Raw genomic sequence first — 24,022 nt, 5'->3', positions numbered from 1 at the left:
ACATAATTATACATACATATGATTATAAAATATAAGCTTAAGTATTTATAAACAAAAACAAAAACTAATTTTATGTAATTTATATTACACTTAGTCTAACCAAGTGCTACTCTATAAATGTTTATTTAAAATATTTTATAAAAATTATTGAAATAAATATAAAATTAAAAAATTAATTTCAATACTTAATTTTTTAACATTAATGAGACCATAATAATTTTTAACGAAATGTTGATTAACAAATTAGTAAAATATTGGGACATGAAATTTAAAACTCAAAAACACAAAATCTTATTTAAAAATATTGATAACAAAACCCAAAAAAAAATATTAAATAATTAATTATTTAAGTTATATTATAAAATATTAAAATTAAATAAAAAAAATACAAAAAAAAAGAAAAAAAAAACAAGTGCGAACACTTTGAAAACAACAAAGACATTTAAATATTGAAAAAATATACGTAATTATTAAGTTTAAAAATTTATACCACCACTACTACCATAATTAAGCACTGGTAATGTGACAGGAATTTAGTAAAAATTTACATGAAAATTTTATACCCTATATAAGTTAATACAAAAAAAAAAAAGGAAAAGGAAAAATAAAATCTCACAAAACCAATAAATTGAGAATATTTTAGTAACATTTTTTTTTTCTATGTGATTTACAATAATTTTGATTATTGAGTTGTGTGTGTTTTTAAAAGATAAAACAAGAAGGACTTTAGTTTTTATTCTAAAGTAAAAACACTTTATTATTAATTATTATAACTATTATTATTTTTTTTTTTTTTGTAATTATTTTTTTTTGTGTAAATTGGCGTGGTCACTATTATGCTAATGGATAAAGCAAAACAAAAAAGTAAGTAATATACATAAATGTAAAATTTAGAAAAATTTTCATTTTTAACTCCTTATTTTTCCGAAACTGTAACCTTTTCCGAATTTTTGTAAAATTTGAAAACTAATGGTAAAAAGTTTTTTCTTCAAAAAAATTAAATAGCTTATTTAATTTATTTGATTAATCACCGAATTCGACGATTATGTCAATACTTCTTTTTGAATTGTTGTTGTCATCCCAAAAGTATGCAATTATGTTATTTAAATACTATATTATAATTTTTATACATATGTTTGTATGTATATGAATAATTGACGTAGTAAATTGTTTTCTAAGTATAAGGTCTTTTCATTTGTTTAAGGGAAATGACCTTTCAAATATGATAGAAAAAAAGTTAACAGTTGCAAAGGTTAAGAAATACTGTACTTAGTTCAAATTTAAAGATTTCAACTTTTCTTTTTTACCTTTTTCTGGTATTTTGATTTGAAGATAGACGCCTAATTAAACTAATTTTATTTTTACATGAATACACGTCATGAATATTTCTTAAGATGTTGTAAATTTGCATGATACGTGCCAAACATTTGAAAAATAAATCCTAATTGTATAAATAGATCTTGTAATTGTTGTTAAATATACACAAATTGTTAAAAGTAAGTTGCATTTTAAAAATTATACTCTAATTAAATTTTCAATATTATATTTATTAAAATTTTTAATATTATTACATTAAAAATTTTATTAGTGTATAATTATATAATTTAATAAATATTTTAATGAATTTTTCGTTAAATTGAAAATATCAGCAGCTATAAGACAACACTAATTTAGAATATTGTGTTTAATGTACGAAATAAAAAGCTCAACTACGACCGCAAAATTTCTTTTTTTATTTTGAGCGTAGGACTCTCCTTCCTTCTAATTTCATGCAAACAGTGTCAACAATGTTTTCATTAAGTACATTTTTGAGTGAAATATACCCTACGACCTTTCTGGGTCAAACTTAAATTATCTGTAAAATTTTATTGATGTTGGTGAGAGGATTTTTGTCATCTTAATAGCATAAAACTCATATAAATAACTTTTAGTAAATATTTTTGTTTTTAGCGACTGCATTACATACATTTAATGAGGTATTGTAACATCACCAAATTTCACATGCCAAATTTTACTGTTGATGTAAAGTGGGAAAAGCGCAATGGAATTATTTTTAGCGTGATGTTTTCTATCAGATTGTTTAGCAATTTTCACAAAAATTTTACATTCAAGTTCATTTTTGGCATGTCTAAGTTTATCGTTGATAAATTTTTGTGCTAATATCAGATATAGAGACTTAGACATTTAAATTTTCATTAATTTTTTGGAAAATAAATAATCAAAAGTAAAAAGACGATAGTTCGGTAATGTGTTGATCTCATCAAATTTTCTTTTTTTTTTCTTTATTTCTATTGAGTTTTTCTCATACATTTCGTGAAAATTAATTGGTGTTTTTTTTTTGTAAATTTGAGAAGAAAACAAACTTATTGCAAATTTCTAATTTATTTTTAGAGAAATTCTTTAAGTGACACTAGAAAAAAAGGAAAGGAAACGCAAAACTATTTTGGTTTATTTATTATAATTTTTTTTTGTCATAAAAGAAATGCAATGAAAATAGTAATTTAACGGCTTTACACGCATTCGGACCTCAGTTCATTTTGTAATGTTTGATAAAAAAAATTAAAAAATGAAGGAATCGGTCACGGGCGCAATTTAAACCTTAATTAAACTTTTTCTGAAAATATTTTTAGAAACAAAATAAAATAATTTCAGTTGTTTAAACAATTTAAGAATATTATTTTTCTTTTGATTTTTTTTGTAAAGGGAAAGTGTTTTAATAAATTTTAAATTATGAATTTATTTCAAATTTTTCTATTATAAAAGTAGTGTTCAATTACAATTCATGAAATTCTATTTCTCATGAAGAAATGTCGGCTATAGCCTTAAGTTATTTACAAGCTGTTTCAGCGGCCAACAATGGAAATTATTATCAGTGTTGGCGCATCAATAATGGAACCGTTAATCTTGATGGTTATGAAAATGGTATGCGAGAAAATTTAAAAATTAATCATGAATTTTATTACATAATTATTTCAATGTACATCTTATATTTCAAATTTTATTTTAAATGTTAAGTGACAGTTACATGTGAATAATTAATTTAAAAATGTAATAAAACATTTGTGTTAAAGTACAATGCAAAGTTCAACTACCTACGCTTCTGTCATTTTTGTTTTACCCTACAGAAACATGATTAACGTATTTCTCATAAGATAGTATAATAAGAACACCGTTGATCCGAAGTTACAGAGAACAGTGAGAAAAAATATAATGCTTCTGACGTTTGTTCTTTATATTGTGTGTGTAATGTTATTATGGTTTCCTCTTTAGTTTTATACACTTGAACTGACAGGTTAAGTTAAAAATAAAATCTAAAAAGAAAAAAAAATCTATTGTGAATTTTAATGTTAGTAAAAATAATTCAAGGAAATCATACAAAATAATAGTGATGCAATCTCACTACTATTTTGTATGATTTATTTTGTAGCATATTCTTCAAAAATATTTTTAAATACGTTATGTACATATGTACATATATATGCGTATTTTTTAATAATTAAAATAATTTCCTATTACATTGGTTTGTTTCATTGGCTTGTGACAAACATGAAGAAAATCAACTTTGATAAAATGCATGACGTATCTAATACTCTATATTGGAAACTAGTAAAGCATGATGATTATGTCTGACAACATTATCATTATGAAGTTTCATTGTGTAGAAATCACAGAAGTGTCGTAAAGACAACTTCTACAGTTGGCGTTTTAGGTTTTTTAAATTTTTTATTTTGAGTAAATTATTAATAAGTATATGGGTTCAGACAGTTATGCAATTTTTCAGCTGTTTAACTTCTTTTTTGTAATCCATAGCTTTATATTCAAGAGTGCACACATGCAACTGTATGGTCCCATGCAATTAAGAAATCAAACATGTAATTTTTTACAAATTGATTGCAATTTTTAGTTAACGTTTAACATTTAAGTTTAAGTAGTTGCTTGGATGTACGCGGAACGATTTAACAATCAAGCAGTAATTGCAGAACTAAAAATTGCATTTCAAGATTAGAGAGTGTCAATATTTTGGTTTAACAATTTAACTACAGTTGATTGGCCTCATTTTTTTCGGATTTTTATAAATATTTACGTATTTTTTATTTTTTGATTTTCATCAACAGTTTGATTCTTCTTCGATCATTCTTTGTTGGTTATTAGTTTCAGACATTTTTTTATTCTTCATTTTGTATTTTCCTATCCATATAGCCACATAACGTATTTTACACACAATTTATTACAATATTTAGTACTATTTTGAATGAGTTTGTAATAATATATATTTTTCTTTTTTTTTTAAGTATCGGCCGGCTACGGTTCTGTCTCATCTGGAACGGAAACAGGAAGACAACGGCATGCACCATTATATGGAAGATTTGTTGTTGAAGAGGAATTACCTGCAACACATCGAGATGTTATACATCACGTAAGTTTGAAATTTTTAACTACAGAATTTCTTTAATCTAATATTTTGCAAACCGTTTTAATATGCATAAAATACGAAGTGTAAACATAAAATAAAAGCAAATCAAATATTATTTAAGCTACAGTATAGTTTTGTGAAAATTTGCAAAAAACCGACATTAGAATTGCTCAATATTATTCTCGTTATGAAAATTTCAACATTTTGGGATAGGCTTTATAAAATAAAAGCTTTTTTCATTAGAATTTTTTAAATAGAGAAAAATTCAAATTAATTTCATCAAATTTTTATAAGAACAATAAGGTTCTTACATTTATCTCTTTTTTTAAATTTGTTTAAAATTAATTAAAAATGGGGTTTTTGCAAATTTCAACAGAATAACTTATTGAATTTAACAAATTATTAAATATCATTTTAATGTTTCATTGACTATTTAACATAAGTATAACTATATTTTAAATTAAGAAAGCAACAATATTTTGAGTTATGAATGCGTTTTTTTTTTTAGCGATCTAGTCCAACGTCACAATCAGATGTTCGAGCAATGCAAGCCAGGATACCAACGCATTTTCGTGACCCAGCTTTAGCACCATTACGGAAATTGAGTGTAGATTTAATAAAAACATACAAGCATATTAATGAGGTGAGTTTGTGTTAATATAAAAAAATTGTTATTTCATTCACTATATGATTTTTAATCTTTATTGATACCTATAAGTAAAGAGTAATAATAACGTGTAAGTGTACTATGAGATGAAATAAAAATGTTTTTTTTTTTTAAATAAAAAAAGAAATTTTTTTATACAACTACATTTTTTATACAAGGTGATACTTAAAAATTCAAAATTCTTCTCCTCAAACTCAGTTCGAACCAGTGACATACCGCTTTTTAGGCGGACATTTTGTTAATTGAGTTATGGAGGTATTACGGAAGTAATTTTAGGAAATTTGTTCTCTATGTGACTTTCTATCGTAATTTTAAATACGTGTATTTTTTTTTATACAATTCTCATTTCATATCCATGGAAATTTAACGTATTATTTCGAAAATTACAATATAAAATTCTGATGCAAAAGGAACATGTTCTACCATGTTATTAACATCATATGATTTTTAAGTGATTTGTCACTTTATCCGTTAATGTCAATTTTTATTCGGTTAGTTTTATTTCCAACTAATTGGAGTGTGTATTTTATTTTTTTGAATATTAAGTTTGAAGTTACATAACTATATAAGATTTACAAATTGGTTGGCGAAATCATACGATTTGTCGATTCTAAATTATTTTAATTGAAACTTATTATAATTAAGTAATAATCATTTAAACGGATTACAGGCTTTTATAATTAGTAAAAAAAAAATGTTTTAAAATCTTGACTCAATTCAACTTTTTTACTCTCTCGACTTTGACTTTGGGTTTTTTCGTCATTGCAAATTTAAAAATATGATTTGATACAAAATTATTTTCTTTTAAATCTAAGATTATTATAATTCAAATTGCAATTTTTATAATCATAATTTTGTTATAATCAAAAATTGGAAGTGTTTGGAAATCCTTATTCATATACATATGTATGTATAATTATGTATGTATTACTTTTGTCACTATATAACGAAAAATGCACATGTATTGCAATATGGAATTCAAATACATATTTTAATTTAATATTACAGAAAGATAAGGTTATGTAAATTTGATTTCTTGTTTTTTTTTTTTGTAATATTTTAAAGGTTTATTATGCTAAGAAAAAACGACGTGCTCAGCAAACTCAAGGTGAAGACGATTCTTCAACTAAGAAGGAAAGAAAATTGTATAACGATGGATATGATGATGATAACCATGACTATATTATTAAAAATGGTGAAAAGTTCTTAGACCGTTATGAAATTGATTCATTAATTGGTAAAGTATATTCTATATTTTAGTTTATATTGTAATTATAAGTTTTTAAAATTTAAAAAAAAAATATATGTATATTTAATACAAATTTATAATTTTAGGTAAGGGAAGTTTTGGTCAAGTAGTAAAGGCTTACGACCATGAAGAACAGTGTCATGTTGCAATTAAAATTATTAAAAATAAAAAACCGTTCCTAAATCAGGCACAAATTGAAGTAAAGCTTTTAGAAATGATGAATCGAGCTGACGCTGAAAATAAATATTATATAGGTAATTTATTCATAACTATTTAAAAACATCGAAATTAAGCAAAAATAACAATATTGAGACAATATTTTCGATATCAATCGCATTGATAACGCTTAATTATGAGATCAAGTATTTAGTGTTTTGAGACGTTAAGGAAAATTTTTGTTTTGTAAATTCTAAAGTGGTAAAGTAAATTCATTAATAAATATATAGGTATTAACGAAAAAATCTTCTATAATAAAAATAAATTTCACACATTTATTATCGAAAAATTCATTCTATATAGAAAAAAACGAGACTAAATAAAGTTTAGTTACTAATTATTTTAGTTAATTGCATATTTGAATTATATGGCAAATGTAATTAAGATATTGTTTTATTTCTAGTAGAATTAAGCAAATTCCAGTCAGCAGAATGCTTACAGTTCGTATTGTATAAATATAGTTAAAATGAGCTCAAATTTGCCAAATTTTCTATAAAAATCCAACTTATCCAACTTAATCAGATTATCTAAAAAATATTAGAAAAATTTGGTTAGAATGCTAGAGAATTAAAACATTACGAGCATATTCAAAAATATTTCAAGATAATATGGTTAATGTACTCACAAGTATTGATTTATAAAAAAAATAAAAAGCATTCTTGGTTCACCTTGAAACAAAGCATCATTTAACATTCGGCAGTTTTACACATTACGCTGACAATCTTTCATGTATGTCTGAAGGTACCCGCACTCTTGTTCGGCAGTAAAAAGTTGAGTATTTTTTGGTCTTATTTTGAGTTGAGTTACTCGAGACTGAACAAAATAAGACCAAAATACAGTATTTAAAAATTCTAAAATATGTTTAAAATTATTCTTTAAAAGCACTTGATCCATTTGTTGCATATATAGAAAGTAGGATTGAAGTTATTAATCAATTAATTAAGTCAGAAAAAAAAAAGAATTGTTACTTCTTGCAGATATATTGCATATTCATAACAGAAGGAACTATAAGTACCAATATTTTTATACTATTTTCATGCTAAGCAAAAATATGCATATTACAAATTTTAGTCTAATTAAAAACTTACATATTCTCTATAAAATTAAGTAAATTTAAAATTTCATACTTTAACCTGATTTATTTTAACTGAAATTTTATGTTTTTTACTTTTGAAGACCAAAAAAGAGCAATAAATTAATAACAAATTACTATTTTAATTTTATTATTTAAATTTTAAAACATAATTTTATTTTTTATTTTTAGTAAAACTGAAACGACATTTTATGTGGCGTAACCATTTATGTTTAGTGTTTGAATTGCTCTCCTATAATTTATATGATTTACTACGAAATACAAATTTTCGTGGCGTATCATTGAATTTAACACGGAAATTTGCCCAACAGCTATGTACTGCTTTACTCTTTCTGAGTACACCCGAACTGAATATTATACACTGTGATTTAAAACCAGAAAATATATTACTTTGTAATCCAAAACGTTCAGCTATTAAAATTGTAGATTTTGGTAGTTCATGTCAGTTAGGACAACGAGTAAGAAAATCAAATATTTTGTTATTTATTTCTATTAATTTTGAATTAAAATTTGTAGATATACCAATATATTCAATCACGTTTTTATCGATCACCTGAAGTATTATTAGGAATACCGTATGATTTAGCAATTGACATGTGGTCATTAGGTTGCATATTAGTCGAAATGCACACAGGCGAACCATTATTTTCTGGCTGTAATGAAATCGATCAAATGAATAAAATAGTTGAAGTATTAGGAATGCCACCTAAATATCTCTTGGATCAAGCACATAAAACACGAAAATTTTTTGATAAATTGACAGATGGTAGTTATGTATTAAAAAAAAGTCAAAATGGTCGCAAATATAAACCACCAGGTTCTAGAAAATTACATGATATACTAGGTGTTGAAACTGGAGGACCAGGCGGCAGAAGACTTGATGAATTGGGACATTCAGTATCAGATTATTTGAAATTTAAAGACTTAATATTGAGAATGTTAGATTATGATCCAAAAACTCGTGTTACACCGTATTATGCCTTGCAACATAATTTCTTCAAACGTACATCAGATGAAGGCACTAATACAGCAAATGTGTCATCAATATCATCACCATCAGTTACATCAACTTCATCGGTACTAGGTCAACATCAACAAATTCAACAACAACAGTCACAACAACAGCAATCTCATACAGATTCACAAAGTCACGGTACGTAAAATATTTAATATATTTAATTAAATATTTTTTTTTTATATTTAACACCTTTTTTTGTACATATTTTAAGTTTAATTCATTTTAGTTGTATACATACATGTATGTACATTTTTGATTAATTTTGAACATGTCAAAACCCATACATGACTATAAATTGGGAATAATTTTTTATTAAGATTTCGAATATCTGAAAATATAAAATGCTTATATAAGTTTTGGTTGTTAATAAGTTTAATCTTACAAAAAACTAACGCAACACAAAACTTTAAGCCTTCTTTTAAATTAAAAAGCTAATTTTATAAAATACCAAAAGTGTCTGAATTATTTGCTTATTTCAAAAGAATTTTAATTTTTTCATGTTAACCAAAATATGACGGAGCGGGAATTCCTTATACTTTGTGAAACAATAAAATAACAAATTTAAATAAAAAGTAGAATCCATAAAATTAAATATTTCTAACCCTATTTTTATTCCGTTCACTTATATCTTCTGGTTTCTTTATCTGTTCCTTTACTTTTTCAATAACCCAGGTATTTGAACTATTATTCCGAATTTACTAAATATTTTGTATCAAATAAAGAATAAAGTGGTACAGCATAATTCTTTACATAAAGAAGATGATTGAGGGGACAATTGAAAATACTATTAAAATACTATAATACTATTTTTTATTATGTCTTTAAATACTCTATGAAGTAAAAAATTAAAAACGACATCCGTGAACATACGCTATGGTACAAAATCTTTAAATCTACACGGTTTCATTTAGTCATTTTTTTTAATTATAAAGGAAAATATTTAAAAAATAAGCAATTTCAAGAAAACCAAGTTTCAGATTTTACAATTGGAAAGAAAGTGAAAATAAAAAAAATTTCCCGTTTTTTTTTTAATGTTTTGCTCGTCTGCAAATGAGTACGGTTCGTTATTATTGATTTTATTCCTAAAATTCTCAACTCTATGATATTTCGACTCAAGAACAGATTAAGGAATATGACACTTTAATTTTGTATCTAAAATTTTTTACTTATGTTTTATTTATACAGATTTTAAATTTTTAGTGGCTTTTTATTATTTGTCAAAATTTTTTTTTGATTATTATACCAAAAACTTTTTATTTACTTATCATTTTGTTTTCCAATACTTTTCAAGATAACTCTTAGCTTTTATTAATATTTTATTAATATAATTAATAAAACTATAATTAATGACAATACAACATTTTTCAATTTTCTTCTTGCTTTCGTATATTGGATTAAATTTTTTGAAACCGTCATAATAATATTTGTCGCATCATATTCCATAATTTATTTATTAATAAATATTGTACTTCAAACATTTATATTTGGTGAAAAAAAATTTTTATTGTTTAAATACACCGGTACACAAAAATATATATAAAAAAAAAAAAATAGAAGAAAGACGATGACTGGTATTGCCTCGGGAATCTATTAATAATCCATTTTCTTCATCAAATTCATCATCAGGATCAAGTTCTGGTTCAGCAACAAACGTGCCGCATTTGCATCAGTCAACGCAACAAACGATATTAGAAACCGTTAATAGTGGTAACAGCAATCATAGTAATAGCAGCAGTAGTGGTAATATTAACAACAGAAATCCTTTAGTATAACAGCAGAACTAATAACTAAACTAAAAATTTAATAGAACTGTAAAAGGTCGTAAAAATACATAAAATTAGAACATAAAACAGAAATATAAAAATTGAAAAACATTTAGAAGCTGAAGTATATAATAAAAATAAGTTAATAAACAATAATTATTTAAATAAAACGATAAAACCTTGTACAATTGTGTATAATATGTATAAGTGTATATATAATTCTATATACATTATTCCGTTACATTATATATCAATACTTAAATTTTTATATGTTTAAAACATTTTATATTCACAATTGCAGTATAGGCGTACATATGACACAAAATATTAATACATAATGGGTTAATTTACAACTATACATATAAGAATTTTGGATTAAATGAAACCTTTTTAAAAACTGGAATTTTGAATTTAAGTATATCAACTTGATTGTCCTAAAATAGGGTTATCATAAAATTATAAGGAAGAATTTATAAGAAAAAAAAAAGATTTTTAATTTATCGTTTCATCGCAATTTACCGCTGGAAACCCAATGCTGCTACTAATTAAAAATCAGCAATTTTTAAAATTGCGCCGCACCATAAAAATCTTACGGCTTTCGAATCATTCTTTAAAACGAGATCTAGTTGTGATACAGATTAGAAACTAAAATGAATATGTGCAAATAAACAAATAAATAAAACATGTGCTTAAACGAGGTAAAGAAGGTTTTGTGGTGCATACTTTACAGTTTCTTGTTTTGGGACGTTCGATCGTTATTTAAGTCAGACCAAAAGGTCCAAAAACCAACATTTGTTACAGAAATATCAACTTTTTGGTATAAAAAGAATCAGATTTAATTTAAAGTACTGATATTCGAACAAAATGAAAATGTCCGTAAAATCGAAATCAACTTAGAAAATTGGCTCTTCTTTGGGTGTTACTTTTACTATATTCAAAAAAGTGTATGAAGTGGAATTAAATGGATGGTAAAACGTCCTCAACGACGAATTATATTAACAAATTTTAATAAGGTTAATAGTAATTTATACGTATTAAGCATTAAAAGCATTAATTCTGATAAAGAAAAAATTTTTACAGATGGTTTAAGTTCCGAGAATATTTTTTTTTCGCAGGAAAATCAATCATTTTTCACTAAAAAAATCATGAAAGTTGAAATGTCATAGTTTTTAAAATTTTCTATATGTTTTTTTATTTGTATTAGAACATGTAGTTTTAAAAACATATTTCGATTTCTGCACGGGCACATTGAGTTCCAAGTTGTAAATAACTTATTTTGTTTGTAACAGAATGATTGTTACAAAAAAACAATATAATCTTCACTCATTTTGAGCTTAGAACGGTTCAATATAGAATTACTTTTACAAAAATTTTAAAAATTTAAATTACTGAAAAGAAAAACGCACAAAACTTGATTTTATTGCCTACATCACTTGCTTTTGTTTGACCTTAATGGAATATTGATAATAAAACGGTAAGTATTAGTGAAAGTTATTGCAAGCACGCATAATTGCTATGCATAATATGCGTTACAGATATCGTACCCGAACACTCTATAAATTTTTTAAGTACACTCAAAAAGGGAATGTATCTCATTACAATTATATTGAAACTTTAAAATTATCGGAGTCAATTCATACATTTAAAATATTTTAACTATTTTTGTTATCATGAAGTGTTGCTGCACAAAACTACTTAGGAAAAAATTACACATAAGATATTAATATTATTTATTATTATTTTAGAAATTAAGAAGATGATGAATTAATAAGAAAAAAAAATTCCATGATAAAAACTACATGATATTTAAATTTTTATTAAAAGTTTGCGTAAAATTCTCGGCGTTTAGCTGGAAATCAATTGGTCCCAAAATTGCCTCCAAATAAATTCTTTTTTTCATAAAATCTTTCCTATATCTATACCGTGCTTAGAACTCTATTTAATTTTTTTTCAGAATCAAGGTGAAACGTCAGTGTGAAACAACATAAATAATCAAGGTATTAATTTTTTTATTTTTCACTTTTTACTGAAACATACTTAAAATTTTGTGTATCCATTACTTGAAACCATGGTCATATATACATGGTTTTATATTTTGATAATTAACTTTCTTAATGCTTTTTAGCTTTACGTATTAACCAGCTGTTTGTTTTTTTTTACAAGCTTATAAATATTTATATACGAGTTTACAGTTATTTGCATAGCATATTGTAAAGTTGATTAAAGATTTTTCCAAAAGAATATAACAAAATACGCAATATTGGTAATCGACTCTGCATTTTGTAAAAATTTCTTTTTGGAAAAAACCTTTGGTGCCTATAGGACTCTTAGAAAATCAGCTTTGGTTAAGAGTGCGAAAAATATGTATAAACACTAATATGTTAAAAAACAGTGTTTTTTTCTTTGAAAAATTTAAAAATTGGAGATTTTTCGAAAAAGTATCATTACCATCGAAACGCTGCTTTTGCGTTTAAGAAAGCAGCTAGTCCATATTGTATTGAATGTAGTCTTACCTACAAGACAAGTTTCAAAACGATTTTCTGAATGAACATCACCTTAACTTGAATTTATGACCTCATTGTATGACAGTATTGTTGACAGACTTTTTATCGTTTTACAAAATTTTTCATGGATATCTTCATCGAAGTAGAACGTCGCATCATATACTTGGATTGCTTTTATTGTTGACAATCAATCAATTAGTACGTTAAGTATTGATCCGTTTCTTGACATTTTCCTACGGAGAGAATATGTCGAGAAACCGATCTTCAATCTAGATTGTCTTGTCACAGCCCCTCAACGATTTCAAATTTCCCATTAACTACATCTTAACTAGTTTTTCCCTCGCGATGCTCACCCTAATAACTTTTGAGAATCTTGAGAATAAGGCCTGATCCTTTTAAAAAAATTTTACCGTTTTGATAGTTCATTGTGACAGAGCCGAAATATGAAACTTTCACAAGTGACTTTTCGTAACCGTCGCAAGAAGCTCGTTAGAAGTTTAAATCCTTCAAAGCTACGCTCCTTTTAATATCAATTTAAACAGAAATCGGTTTATATATGTATTTTTCAGGTAAGTGAGTAGTCCCTTCAATCGTTACTCAACAATTTTGAACAATGAAAATTATTGAAAACTTTGCATTAAAAAGTAAAAAAATAGGAACTTCGAGAAAAAAACAAAAATTGAAAATAAAATTAAAGTACGCGAATTTGAAATCAAACTAACAATGGAAGTAAAATACTCGATATAGCAAAAGGATAATCAAATACATACATAAATTTTAAAAAGAAGAAGCCTTCAGCGGCAACTTGCAACATAATGTATGATATTTGCAAACTCAATGTCTCGTACGCTTCTTTTTCAATCCAGCCAATGTATATATGTAAATAGTAAATACAATATATGTATATGTATGTAACGAAATTCTAGTTTTGGCTGCACATGGCTTTAATTTTGTCATTTGCCATATGACAGAAAATTCTACTGACGTATACATAATTAATATATTTGATATAAGTTTTGATGAATCGTAAATCATCAATTAAAACTCTAAATGGAACTTAAATATCATTTAGATGTGACGGAAAAAAGAACGGAGGGTTCAAATGTAAACATGTTCAAACGAATTTGTCCTCAAAATAAGCATTTGGTTACATACTAAAAAAACAGTTAGCAAATATCCTCCAAAAATCGAAAAAGTTGTTTTTTTTTTTCTTTTTAGAAACTTCAAATAAGTCATGTATGTTTCGCTTAATTGTTTTTTTGTCAGGATCACCTTCATGATATATTCTTCCATTTTTATTAGCCCTTCTCTCACATCACTAAAAAAGCTATTGAAAATATGAAAAAAATTAATTGTAGTAGGTACGTACTTCGATAAATTAGTCATACATAAGAGTATTTTAAGAACGTAAATGAACTTTTCTATATACTTACATATATAAATAAACGTAATAAATAGATTATACATATGTATACAAATATATTCTTTTTAATTTCAGGTTTGCTTTCTCATCCTAATTTGAATTGCTCAATTTCATTACAATCTACATTATCTGGGAGTGGTCAGTCATCTCAATTGGCTTCAAGTCATAACCGCCCTATTCGTGTTGATCATCAAATAATGAAATTGTACGATCAGCAGCCGCAACAACAAAATTCACAAAATCCTATGGTAGCTGTTGCTACAACGCTAGTTCAGCAAAATATGCAACCCTTATTACCACCATCGTCAACCATATCGATTGGCTCCAATTCATCAAATTCATCTTCACACGGTAGTAATTGTAACATATCTCACTTAAATAATCAACAATCGTCCGCAAATATATTAAACCAGCATTATTCTCATCCAATGGATTGTGATCCACCAGTTCCATCATCGTTACCCCCACCATCTTCATTAGGATTGCAGAGATATTCTACATCAAATCATGCATTAAGTGCTATTGGATTAGCTGGACACCTGCATCATAATAACAATAATAACATTGCAGGAGGTCATACAAGTAACAGCGCTAGCAATAACGGAAATCGTATTGGCCATAATCATCGTCACCATAATATTAACAACACGTGTTCCTCAGCACACAATAAAATGTCTTCATCATTTATTAGCCACTATTCGTCTTTACCAATTGATTTAGGTTCAGTTCCCAGTGTTGGAAATAGTATATCAAATGCTACACACCTTATGTTGACTGACTCCAGCGTTACTGGTAGTGGTACCGGAAGAAGTAGTGACATAGCTCCAATACCAAATATAACTGGTTATCAAGCGCAACATTATACTAATTATCCTTTTTCATCAGTTGCGAATAATGCAAGCGGTGCAATAAGTTCAAATATTGGAAACACTAGTAGTGGTGGTGATCGTCATACAATAATTAATTCACCAAACAGTAATTTATCATCGAATAAATTATCCGGAAGAAGCGGAGGTGCAATCTCGAGTTCAGTACTATCTTCAGCCCAAGCAACGAATAATGTAAATGCAAGTAGTAGTGGTTCAAGTGGATCAAACTCTAATGAACGCAGTGATGGTTCTCCTATGGTTGGTGTTTGTGTCCAATAAATCAAAATTAAAGTCAGAATTAATAATACATTTTTTTTTTAAATAAAATTTTTTAATTTATTCTTAAACAATTAAGGCAAATTTTTTTCAGAAAAAACTTTAAAAAAATATATATATATATAAATAGTGTTAGGTGTATTACACAAAATGTTAAAGAAATTATTTTAGAGTCAACAGTTCATATAATAATTTAATTAAAAATTGAAATTAGGGAAATTAAAAAAAAATACTTATAACAAAATGCTTTTTATATTTTTTATTGAATGTTTATACTCGCAATAGAAATCATAGTTCTTATTTCGGAGAGTTTTCACCTTTTTCTAATACTTTTAGTTCCATCCAACGAAAATCAATAAAAAAGTTTTTAATTTGTACCCAAATTAAAAAAATAACTTAAAATAAACACAAGGAAACTTCTATACATAACAAAAGTATGAAGATATATTAAATGTAATATATAAATGTGTATATATTATGAAAAAAAAATTATTATTTTAATAATATTATGTAAAAAATGTAGAAATCGAGTTTCACAAATTTCACAATAGTTCGCTTTGGTTTTCTTCAAGTTAGAATTTTTTTTACTTATTTATTATATAGCAAAATTTAAAAGAGTATTTAAAAATTTAATATATATAATTCACTTTTAACCGAATATTTGAATTTAGATAATGCAATTATGTATATGTTTTATACGCTATGATAAAAGCCTTTACCGGGAGAGAAAGCGAAATACAATTAATGCATAGCAATAAATTTTCTGTACTTGCACTAAATTTATTTTATTAAAAATTGTTGTCGGAATTTTAATTGAATTAATATTTTTGTTCATTAATATTTTCTTTCGAATTTAGTTAATTAAAATATGTTTTATTTATTTTAAGGTGTTTTCATGTTTTAATGAAAATATATGATCAAAGATCATTAGAATAATCTTTGGTATAATTAAATTATTTCAATTGTCATGAGGATGTATTCCAATACTAAATTTTTACAGTGCACAAATAAAAATATAAAACTATTTACTATATGCATTTACATTGATGCATATAGTAAATACCAACATAATTTACGTATTAACTATATTTTAGGCTAAACTAATAAACTCTAATACCCTAAAAACATAAAATTAAACTTTTACATAAAAAATATTTTAGGACAAGTTTGAAATTTTTTTTTTACGAAGTTGCTCTATAAGTTTAATATTAAAATGTACATATTTCCGAAGTGTAATATCAGATTGCAAATAGGTGGAAAGCGGAATTTTTAAATAATAAAATACATATTTTGAGTTTATAAGTCGAATTTAATAAAAAATCTGTAATGTTAAATCTACAAACTACAAGCTGGTTTAATTTTTTTGAATGTAAGTGGATTTAAAAATAATTTGATATATTATTATAGAATATGATTTATGTTTCGATAGACTTTAAAAGTAAAATTGAATTTTCAAGAATTTTCTTTTAAATTTCACAGTTTTTTTTTTCAACAATTTTAACTTGATAAACCAGTAAAGGTATGAAGGTTAATTAACGCTAATTAAATCAAAAGGTAAGTATAATAGAACACCCTTACTAGTAGCATGCATATAAGCAAAACTCTCCTTTGTACGCATTGCTCCTTTGCAACCATGTAATTTTTCTTATCAAATAGAAAGTGGATAATATAAAATACAAAAACCTGCTCGGAAGGTTGCGCATATAAGCATGTTCGATTGTATTTTTCATTCTAATGAACTGTGTAACATATTTATCTTTATATAGTTGTTTTTTTTGGAAATTTTGATTAATAATTTATTAAAGATTTCTTCTTAAATTTATAATTCGAGTTGTATTTACTTCCTCAACGACATCTATTTACTTTAAAAGGCTAGAACGTGTGAAATACTAAAAAAATTTAAAAAATTTTGTATTTATTGTGAATCTTTTATTTAAATTCTAAATCAATGGATGTGTGTGTGTTAGAATGTTTTGTTTTTGAGCCTTTGTTTGTTGCACAATTTATTAATACCTTGTCAATGTTGATTATTACGATGATTTTAGTTAAAAGTGTTAAAGGATTTTTCTAAAGAAGTGCTTTAGATCTTTAAACATGCTGCGATTTTCGAACGTGCTTCTTTTGCTGTAAAGATTTGTCGAATATGCTGTATTTGAAGGTTTTGTTTTGATTCACCGAATAATATTTGCATTAAAATCTAAGTTAGAAGAGTATTTTTGAAAGTCCCAATATCTTCAGTCGTACAGATTAAAAAAAAAATTTTTTGGCTTTTATTAATATAAAAGTATAATACATTGGGCTGATAAAAAAAATATATTAATTTCGGTTTTTTATTATATTTACATGTTATTTTCATAAATTTCTAGAAATAAAATTTAACTAAAATAAATTTCTATTTATTTTTATATTCTAATTACATATGTTATTCTATTAATGTAAATCTGTTTTTATATATTGATTTCAATATATCCTGGGCACCAAAAATTTTTCTCAAACCTAGGATGAGCCAGCCTTTATATAATCCGTTTTAGAAATATGTATACTATGGCCAGTTTGTTGCATATGTGTCTAAAAAATTGAACTAAAAAAAAATATTCTTACCTTAAATATAAAACAATATACCTTTAAAATCCCAATTGCATCAAATAATTCTTCACACTGTGAACACTGGAACTTAGGGTTCTCTTGTGTGTGCTTTTTAACCATATGCGATGACAATGTGTACGGAGATGAAAAATGTTTTAAACAGTTTCCACATTGATATGATTTCTTTAATAAAAATGAAATTATACATGATACTATACATACTTAAATTATATTACCTGCTGATGAGTTTGTCTGTGGCGGTATAAAATTGTTTTTGAATTAAAAGTTTTTTCACATATAGAACATGTTGGAATTTTCTCTACAGTCTAGTCAAAATAATTTGAAAAAATTTATTTGAAATATTTGAAAAATTTATTTGTTCGTAGTTAAAAAACATCAAAAGAATAACAATAAAAAAAATGAAGGACCAACTTTCATTATTGAATATGATTTTATAGACCTAATAAGTACGGATGTACATAAGTACATGTATAAGTAAATCTAAACAAAAGTCACTTTCAATCTTGCGGAATCTATAGGTCAATTAAAAATGCCAAAGGAGATAATCCGAATCTGAAAAATTGATCGCCAGAAAAAGGTTTTTTTTTGTAAAAATTTGCAGGCAACACCATTATTATTGATTACCATATTGCAAGTATGTAACTGTGAGCGGCCAACACTTAAATATAAAATATTACAATGTTGAATAATTCGGAAAGAGTCGAAATTTTTGTCAATAATTTTGTATAATGCTAAACCTAAAAAGCTTTTCCTCTCAGCTTTAATGTGTAATAGGTTGAACGACTGTACAGTTCTTAGAATATGTACTTTACTTATTTTGCCAATAAGTGGCAGGAAACTAAAAATTGTTGCTAATATTAATATATTTAAATTAAATACTTTCCAATACTATACTCGTACAGTTATTAAGATTCCTTTAGATCGAATGTGGTAAATTCATAAATTTTTCAAGAAGAATTTGGATAAAATTTTTTAAGTTAGCGTTATATGTATAGTATTTTTTTTACGGTTTCTGCAACAAATCGAGACTTTTTTGCTCTTTGTTTTTAGTTTTTAATCAAATATAAATTTTGCATATGTATTCATACTTTTTAGTATTCACAAGGCCTAAAGTTAAGCTTTGAGCGAAGCAATCGTAGCTTAATCTTTATATTTTCGTTTAATCTTTACAATTATGCTAAAGAAGTTATTAATTTTTAAAATAAGTCTGGGCTCGGTAATGAATATCGGTCCTTATTTTGTTCTAGAAAGATTTAAAAATCAAAATCAACAAGAACACTTGAAAGTGTACCTCGTGAGTTTTCATATGCATACGGAGCATTCCAGGTCCCTTAAAACTGCGGCCGCATATTTGACACTGTGGTTGTTTTTTACAATTTGCCTAAAATGAAAAGAAAAACATTTATTTTCAAACAGAAATTTTACCTTCCCTTAACTTTACTTCTTGAGGGAACGAAATAAATATAAGTATGTACATATAATTCAGGTATTATTAATTGGCACTTTAATAACAAAAAGTAGCACAAAAAATAAAAATGTTTCTTCGTAATTATTGGGAGCAAAAATTGTCAGAAAACGAAATTCTTCATCAAACTATTCAATTCTATACAAACTAATTTTGTATGAAATAAACACGAATAATTTATTTATTTACTAGCGTTTAAATACATTTGATTTATTTCATTATCCACGCAAAAGTTTTATAAGCACAGGTTGAAATTGTAATTTTCAAGAAAAATTGATTGAGCTGTCATAAAGGGCATAAAATGAAGCAAAGTTCCAAAAACTATGTGCTCTCAAAAACTTTCAAATTAATAATTATTATGATAATCGAATTTAGAAAATTTAGAAAATCGAATTTGGAAATTGAATAGTATAAAGAAGTGTACCTTAATCCAATTTGAATGGGACTTCATATGCGTTTGGAGCCATTTTACTTGTTTAAACTCTTTTCTACATAAATTACATGCATACTGTCCTGGTCCAAGACATGTTATTTGAGAATTAATAAACTCCGCTGAAATTTAAATGTTATAATAAAAGTCAGTTAATTTTTTTGAAAAATGTACCAATATATTGTGGATCGGCTTCCTCCTCATCGTTTTCAACTTCCGGTTCTAGTTCAAGTTCTTGTTCAATTTCTGTTTCTGGTTCAGTTTCGGATATTTCAGGTTCTAGTTCAAAAGTTAATTCCTCATGCGAAATGTGTGTTGCATTTTCTTCTTCATCAAGTTCTATTTCATCCACGTCGTCAGGGATTTGTATTATGTTTTGCTCTGCATGTTCCAATTCATCTGGATCTAAGTCTACCACATCCTCAAAATATTGCTCCTCGTCTTGAAGGCTGGACTGTTGCACGATAATCTCACATCTATCATCAGAAGTTCGTTGTATTTGTAATAACTGAGCTGGTTGTCCATTTTGTAAAACCTGAACGGTAGACCATGATTGAATTATTTGATTTAATTAATTTACACTTACAATTTGTGTGATTGGCTGTCCGCAAATTTGACCTATTATTTGGGCGTTGTGTATATTACCATTAGATATCACCACTTGTTGTGATTGCAATGGATCCACGTCCATATTTCTTAAAGATGTTGTAGACAAATCAACAGTTCGTGTTACATTCGAAAGTTCTACGTTACGAATAGTGTTTCCGATGTCAATAGTCCTAACATTGTTTGGAATATCAATTGATCTTGAACTTGGTGATGACTGTGCAGATAATGTAATCGGTAAAACCGAAGGCGAGGTAGTACTTGTTATTTGCTGAATTTCGCGTTGTGTACTCTGGGTGGTAAGAGTTTGCTCAATTGATTGTTGAATTACATGTTGTTGTTTTAAAGATGTAGCATTTGATATATTTGTTTGTCTGTTTATGTCTGTTAAGTGCTCTTCTTCAACATCTTCCATAATAACAGTCAAACTCTTTATGTAGTTTCGAAGCTCTTCATCAGACTTTTCAACACGCATTTTGAATGCATGACATCGAGAAACCTGGTGAACACACTGAATACAAATTTTATCTGGCCAACCATCCGTATTTTCAATCTAAAAAAATTAATATTAGTATATTTAAATCTTGTAGTATCAACTCACTTCAACTCTAGCAATTTCCATAAGCATATCTGCAACAAGTTCACCAAAAAGTGGACGCATATCTTTTTTCTCCACTAAACATACGCGGCATATTTTATCTAGTTCATAGGTTTTATTTGACATAATAAAATAGCCAACAACAAATTGGAAATTATTTTCCTTAAAAATAACTGTAAAGAATTTTTTAAAATTTTAGGCAACTAATTTGCTTAAGATGTAGAAATTTCAGTTTTTTAATATTTTATTAATAGCAAGTAAATATTTATTTCTTTAGACAATTGTCTTAATATGACAGTTGCCAATCCCTCTGTGATATTAACCGAGTTTATAGAGCTATAACCAAAATAGGTTAAACCGTTGGCAACTACAAAAATAGAATAGGACAAAATTTAATAAAAATGAGGGAATTTAAAGCAATTTTTTGCTTTTTTTTTCAAATTGTATATAGAAAAATTACATAAAAGACAAATAATTAATGAGGACAAAATTACATAAGAAAATTTTACAAATAGAAAATATTTTACATGAGTAAAATTGAAAATAGAATTTATATTTTTATAAAAATTTCAAATTAAAGATTTTTCTGTGATGATCTTTGTAACAATCTTAAATATTTCTTATGTCGATTTATATATTGACGTGATTAAAATAAAATTTATTTACACATAGTAAGTATACTATAAAAAAGTTATATGGACGTACAACGATGCATAAAATTCATAGAATGGGTAATACCTTCGTTAGTTTTCTATATAAACGAAATAATAATGAAACAAATTTTTTTCAGAATACATATTTATGTGCTTATGAAAAAAAATGTAAATTTGTCGAATATTATTCCGTTCGTAAGCAATTTTGGTCTCGTGCTATTTTGTCTTATGCAATTTTGTCATGCTCCAATTCAGTCAATGCAAAATTAGTTTATATTATGATAAGGTAATACTTATAAACAATATTGCTTGTTAATTAGTTGAGTGTTTAGCATTGCAGTTTTGACTACATGATCAAATTAGATCCAATTTGTAAATTCGAAATTTTTTAAATTTTTCGATTGTAAATTTGTATTAGTTTAGTTTACATATTTACACTTTTTACATATTTTACATTTGCATTACATATGAGGCGCTGAGAGTATTAGTGGCCTATCCAATATTTTTGCAAAAATGTCCAATAGAGCTGTAATAGCCTAAAGAATTGTTCTATAATTTAAAAATACTGAGTTTACTCCTCTTTTCTTTCTATTTTCCAATAAGTTGGTTTTTGCTTTTAAAAATTTCCTTAAAAATTAAATATTTTAATATTTTAATTGCAGTTTAGTCGAAATGTCTTTTTTGCATGTAGACCACTAATGTACTGAGCGCCTCATACATATGTTAAAGTTTTAAATCTTTTAGAAACCATTTACATATTATATGTACGCGGAAATCTACATTTAAATCTACGATAGTGTGATAATTCTTTACATAGATATATGAGACAAAAATTATCTGATGAATAAAGCACTAACTTTGCCACAAATTATAACAAGAATTAGTTAACTCAAAATAAAAATCAGCTGATTGATATTCAGAACTTTCGTTTCTATTAAGTTTCAACGAAACCTCATACATACAGATACACATAGTTTCATTAGAGTTGGCGAGAATATTCAATATTATTTAATTTGTATAAGAAATATATACGTAAAACATTTTTGCTCGAATATAAAAAGTGACAAAGATATATGGAACACTAATTTTTTGGCGAATATTTGATTTGACTTAGGGCTCAGTCAGACATGCAATTTTAAATTTTGCAATTACTGCTTGATTGTTAAATCGTCGCGTGCATATCTAAGCTACTAAACTATTGCGTAAATTCAAATTGAGTGCATTAAATAAAAATTACAATAGTTTATAAAAAATTACAGTGTTCGATTGCTTAATTGCACACAACCATGCAGTCGCATATGTGCGCACTTGAATATATGAAATACAATTAAGCAATCAAACAGTTGAAGTACTAAAAATTGAATGTCTTTCTGTGCCTTAATAGAAAAAATATTAAAATGAGGAAATTAAGATAACATTAATTGTCAAAAACTTTTAGCATCCCTGATCCACTATTATTTAACAACTCTCTGTAAGAGTCAGAAAGTCAAATGTGAAAAAAAGAAGGCCATCTTTGAATAAAATTGGCGTTTACAAATAAAATTCTTGATACAAAATATCGAATTTGCTATTTTTGTTTTAAATTGTTTATTCGATGTATCATCAAAAATATCGATTAAATGTCGTTTTCGCAAAATTTAATGTATAAACTTGAAAATTTTCAAAAATGGATGAAATTTTTTTTATTATATATGTACATATAATTTTTTTTTATTATGAATGACGGCTGTCAATTTTATATTTCTCTGTTTTTGAATTTTTGAAAAGACAAACTGAATGGAGAATGTTGACGGTATGTAATAAAAAGTACTTATGTTGTATAATAATACTAGTATATATATAATGGAAATAAACTGTATTTGTGGAATGTTAATTCTGGTAATTCCAAAATGGATACAAAAATCATCCAATTAATAGTTTTGTATAATCAATTCAAAAAAAATTTCATTTCTTATTATATCTTCTCTAGTAGATCCTAGCATTGTCATATAAAACTTGAATAGTTTCGCCTGCTATGGTGCCGGTATTAGTTACCGTCTTCCATTGCCTCCAGAGACATTACAATTATTTTTTTTATCAATTTTTTTATATAATATTCCTTTTTAAAAAATTATGATAAAAATTCTTCCTTTTGAAATTTTTTGGTGAAACATACATATGTGACACCCAAA

General features: G+C 25.9%; 2 protein-coding genes across 3 annotated transcripts; one reads left to right on the top strand and one right to left on the bottom strand.

Moving 5' to 3' along the window:
* Positions 1-174: 174 nt before the first annotated feature.
* Positions 175-16,963, top strand: LOC129619343 (serine/threonine-protein kinase minibrain). Of its 2 annotated transcripts, none has more exons than XM_055534600.1 (8): positions 175-864; positions 4,293-4,417; positions 4,923-5,057; positions 6,147-6,318; positions 6,417-6,584; positions 7,811-8,097; positions 8,156-8,792; positions 14,423-16,963. In XM_055534600.1, exons 1-8 carry the CDS (start codon positions 837-839, stop codon positions 15,493-15,495), a joined length of 2,625 nt encoding a protein of 874 aa, XP_055390575.1. In that variant the 5' UTR covers positions 175-836; the 3' UTR covers positions 15,496-16,963. The 2 variants fall into 2 exon arrangements, with proteins under 2 accessions (XP_055390575.1, XP_055390569.1); XM_055534594.1 differs by lacking the exon at positions 175-864 and adding an exon at positions 2,512-2,922.
* Positions 16,964-17,786: 823 nt separating this feature from the next.
* Positions 17,787-21,460, bottom strand: LOC129615052 (zinc finger protein 813). The gene is made up of 8 exons (XM_055530142.1): positions 21,202-21,460; positions 20,581-21,153; positions 20,169-20,529; positions 19,989-20,116; positions 19,391-19,480; positions 18,315-18,404; positions 18,115-18,261; positions 17,787-18,060 (listed from the first exon to the last, which is right to left on the bottom strand). Exons 1-8 carry the CDS (start codon positions 21,322-21,324, stop codon positions 17,989-17,991), a joined length of 1,584 nt encoding a protein of 527 aa, XP_055386117.1. The 5' UTR covers positions 21,325-21,460; the 3' UTR covers positions 17,787-17,988.
* Positions 21,461-24,022: the final 2,562 nt, after the last annotated feature.

This window comes from Condylostylus longicornis, unplaced genomic scaffold (genome assembly GCF_029603195.1).
Source record: "Condylostylus longicornis isolate FDR11 unplaced genomic scaffold, ASM2960319v2 ptg000001l, whole genome shotgun sequence".
Lineage (NCBI taxonomy): Eukaryota > Metazoa > Arthropoda > Insecta > Diptera > Dolichopodidae > Condylostylus > Condylostylus longicornis.
Note: the sequence above shows the minus strand (reverse complement) of the source record. Positions and strands in the feature narration are given on the sequence as shown.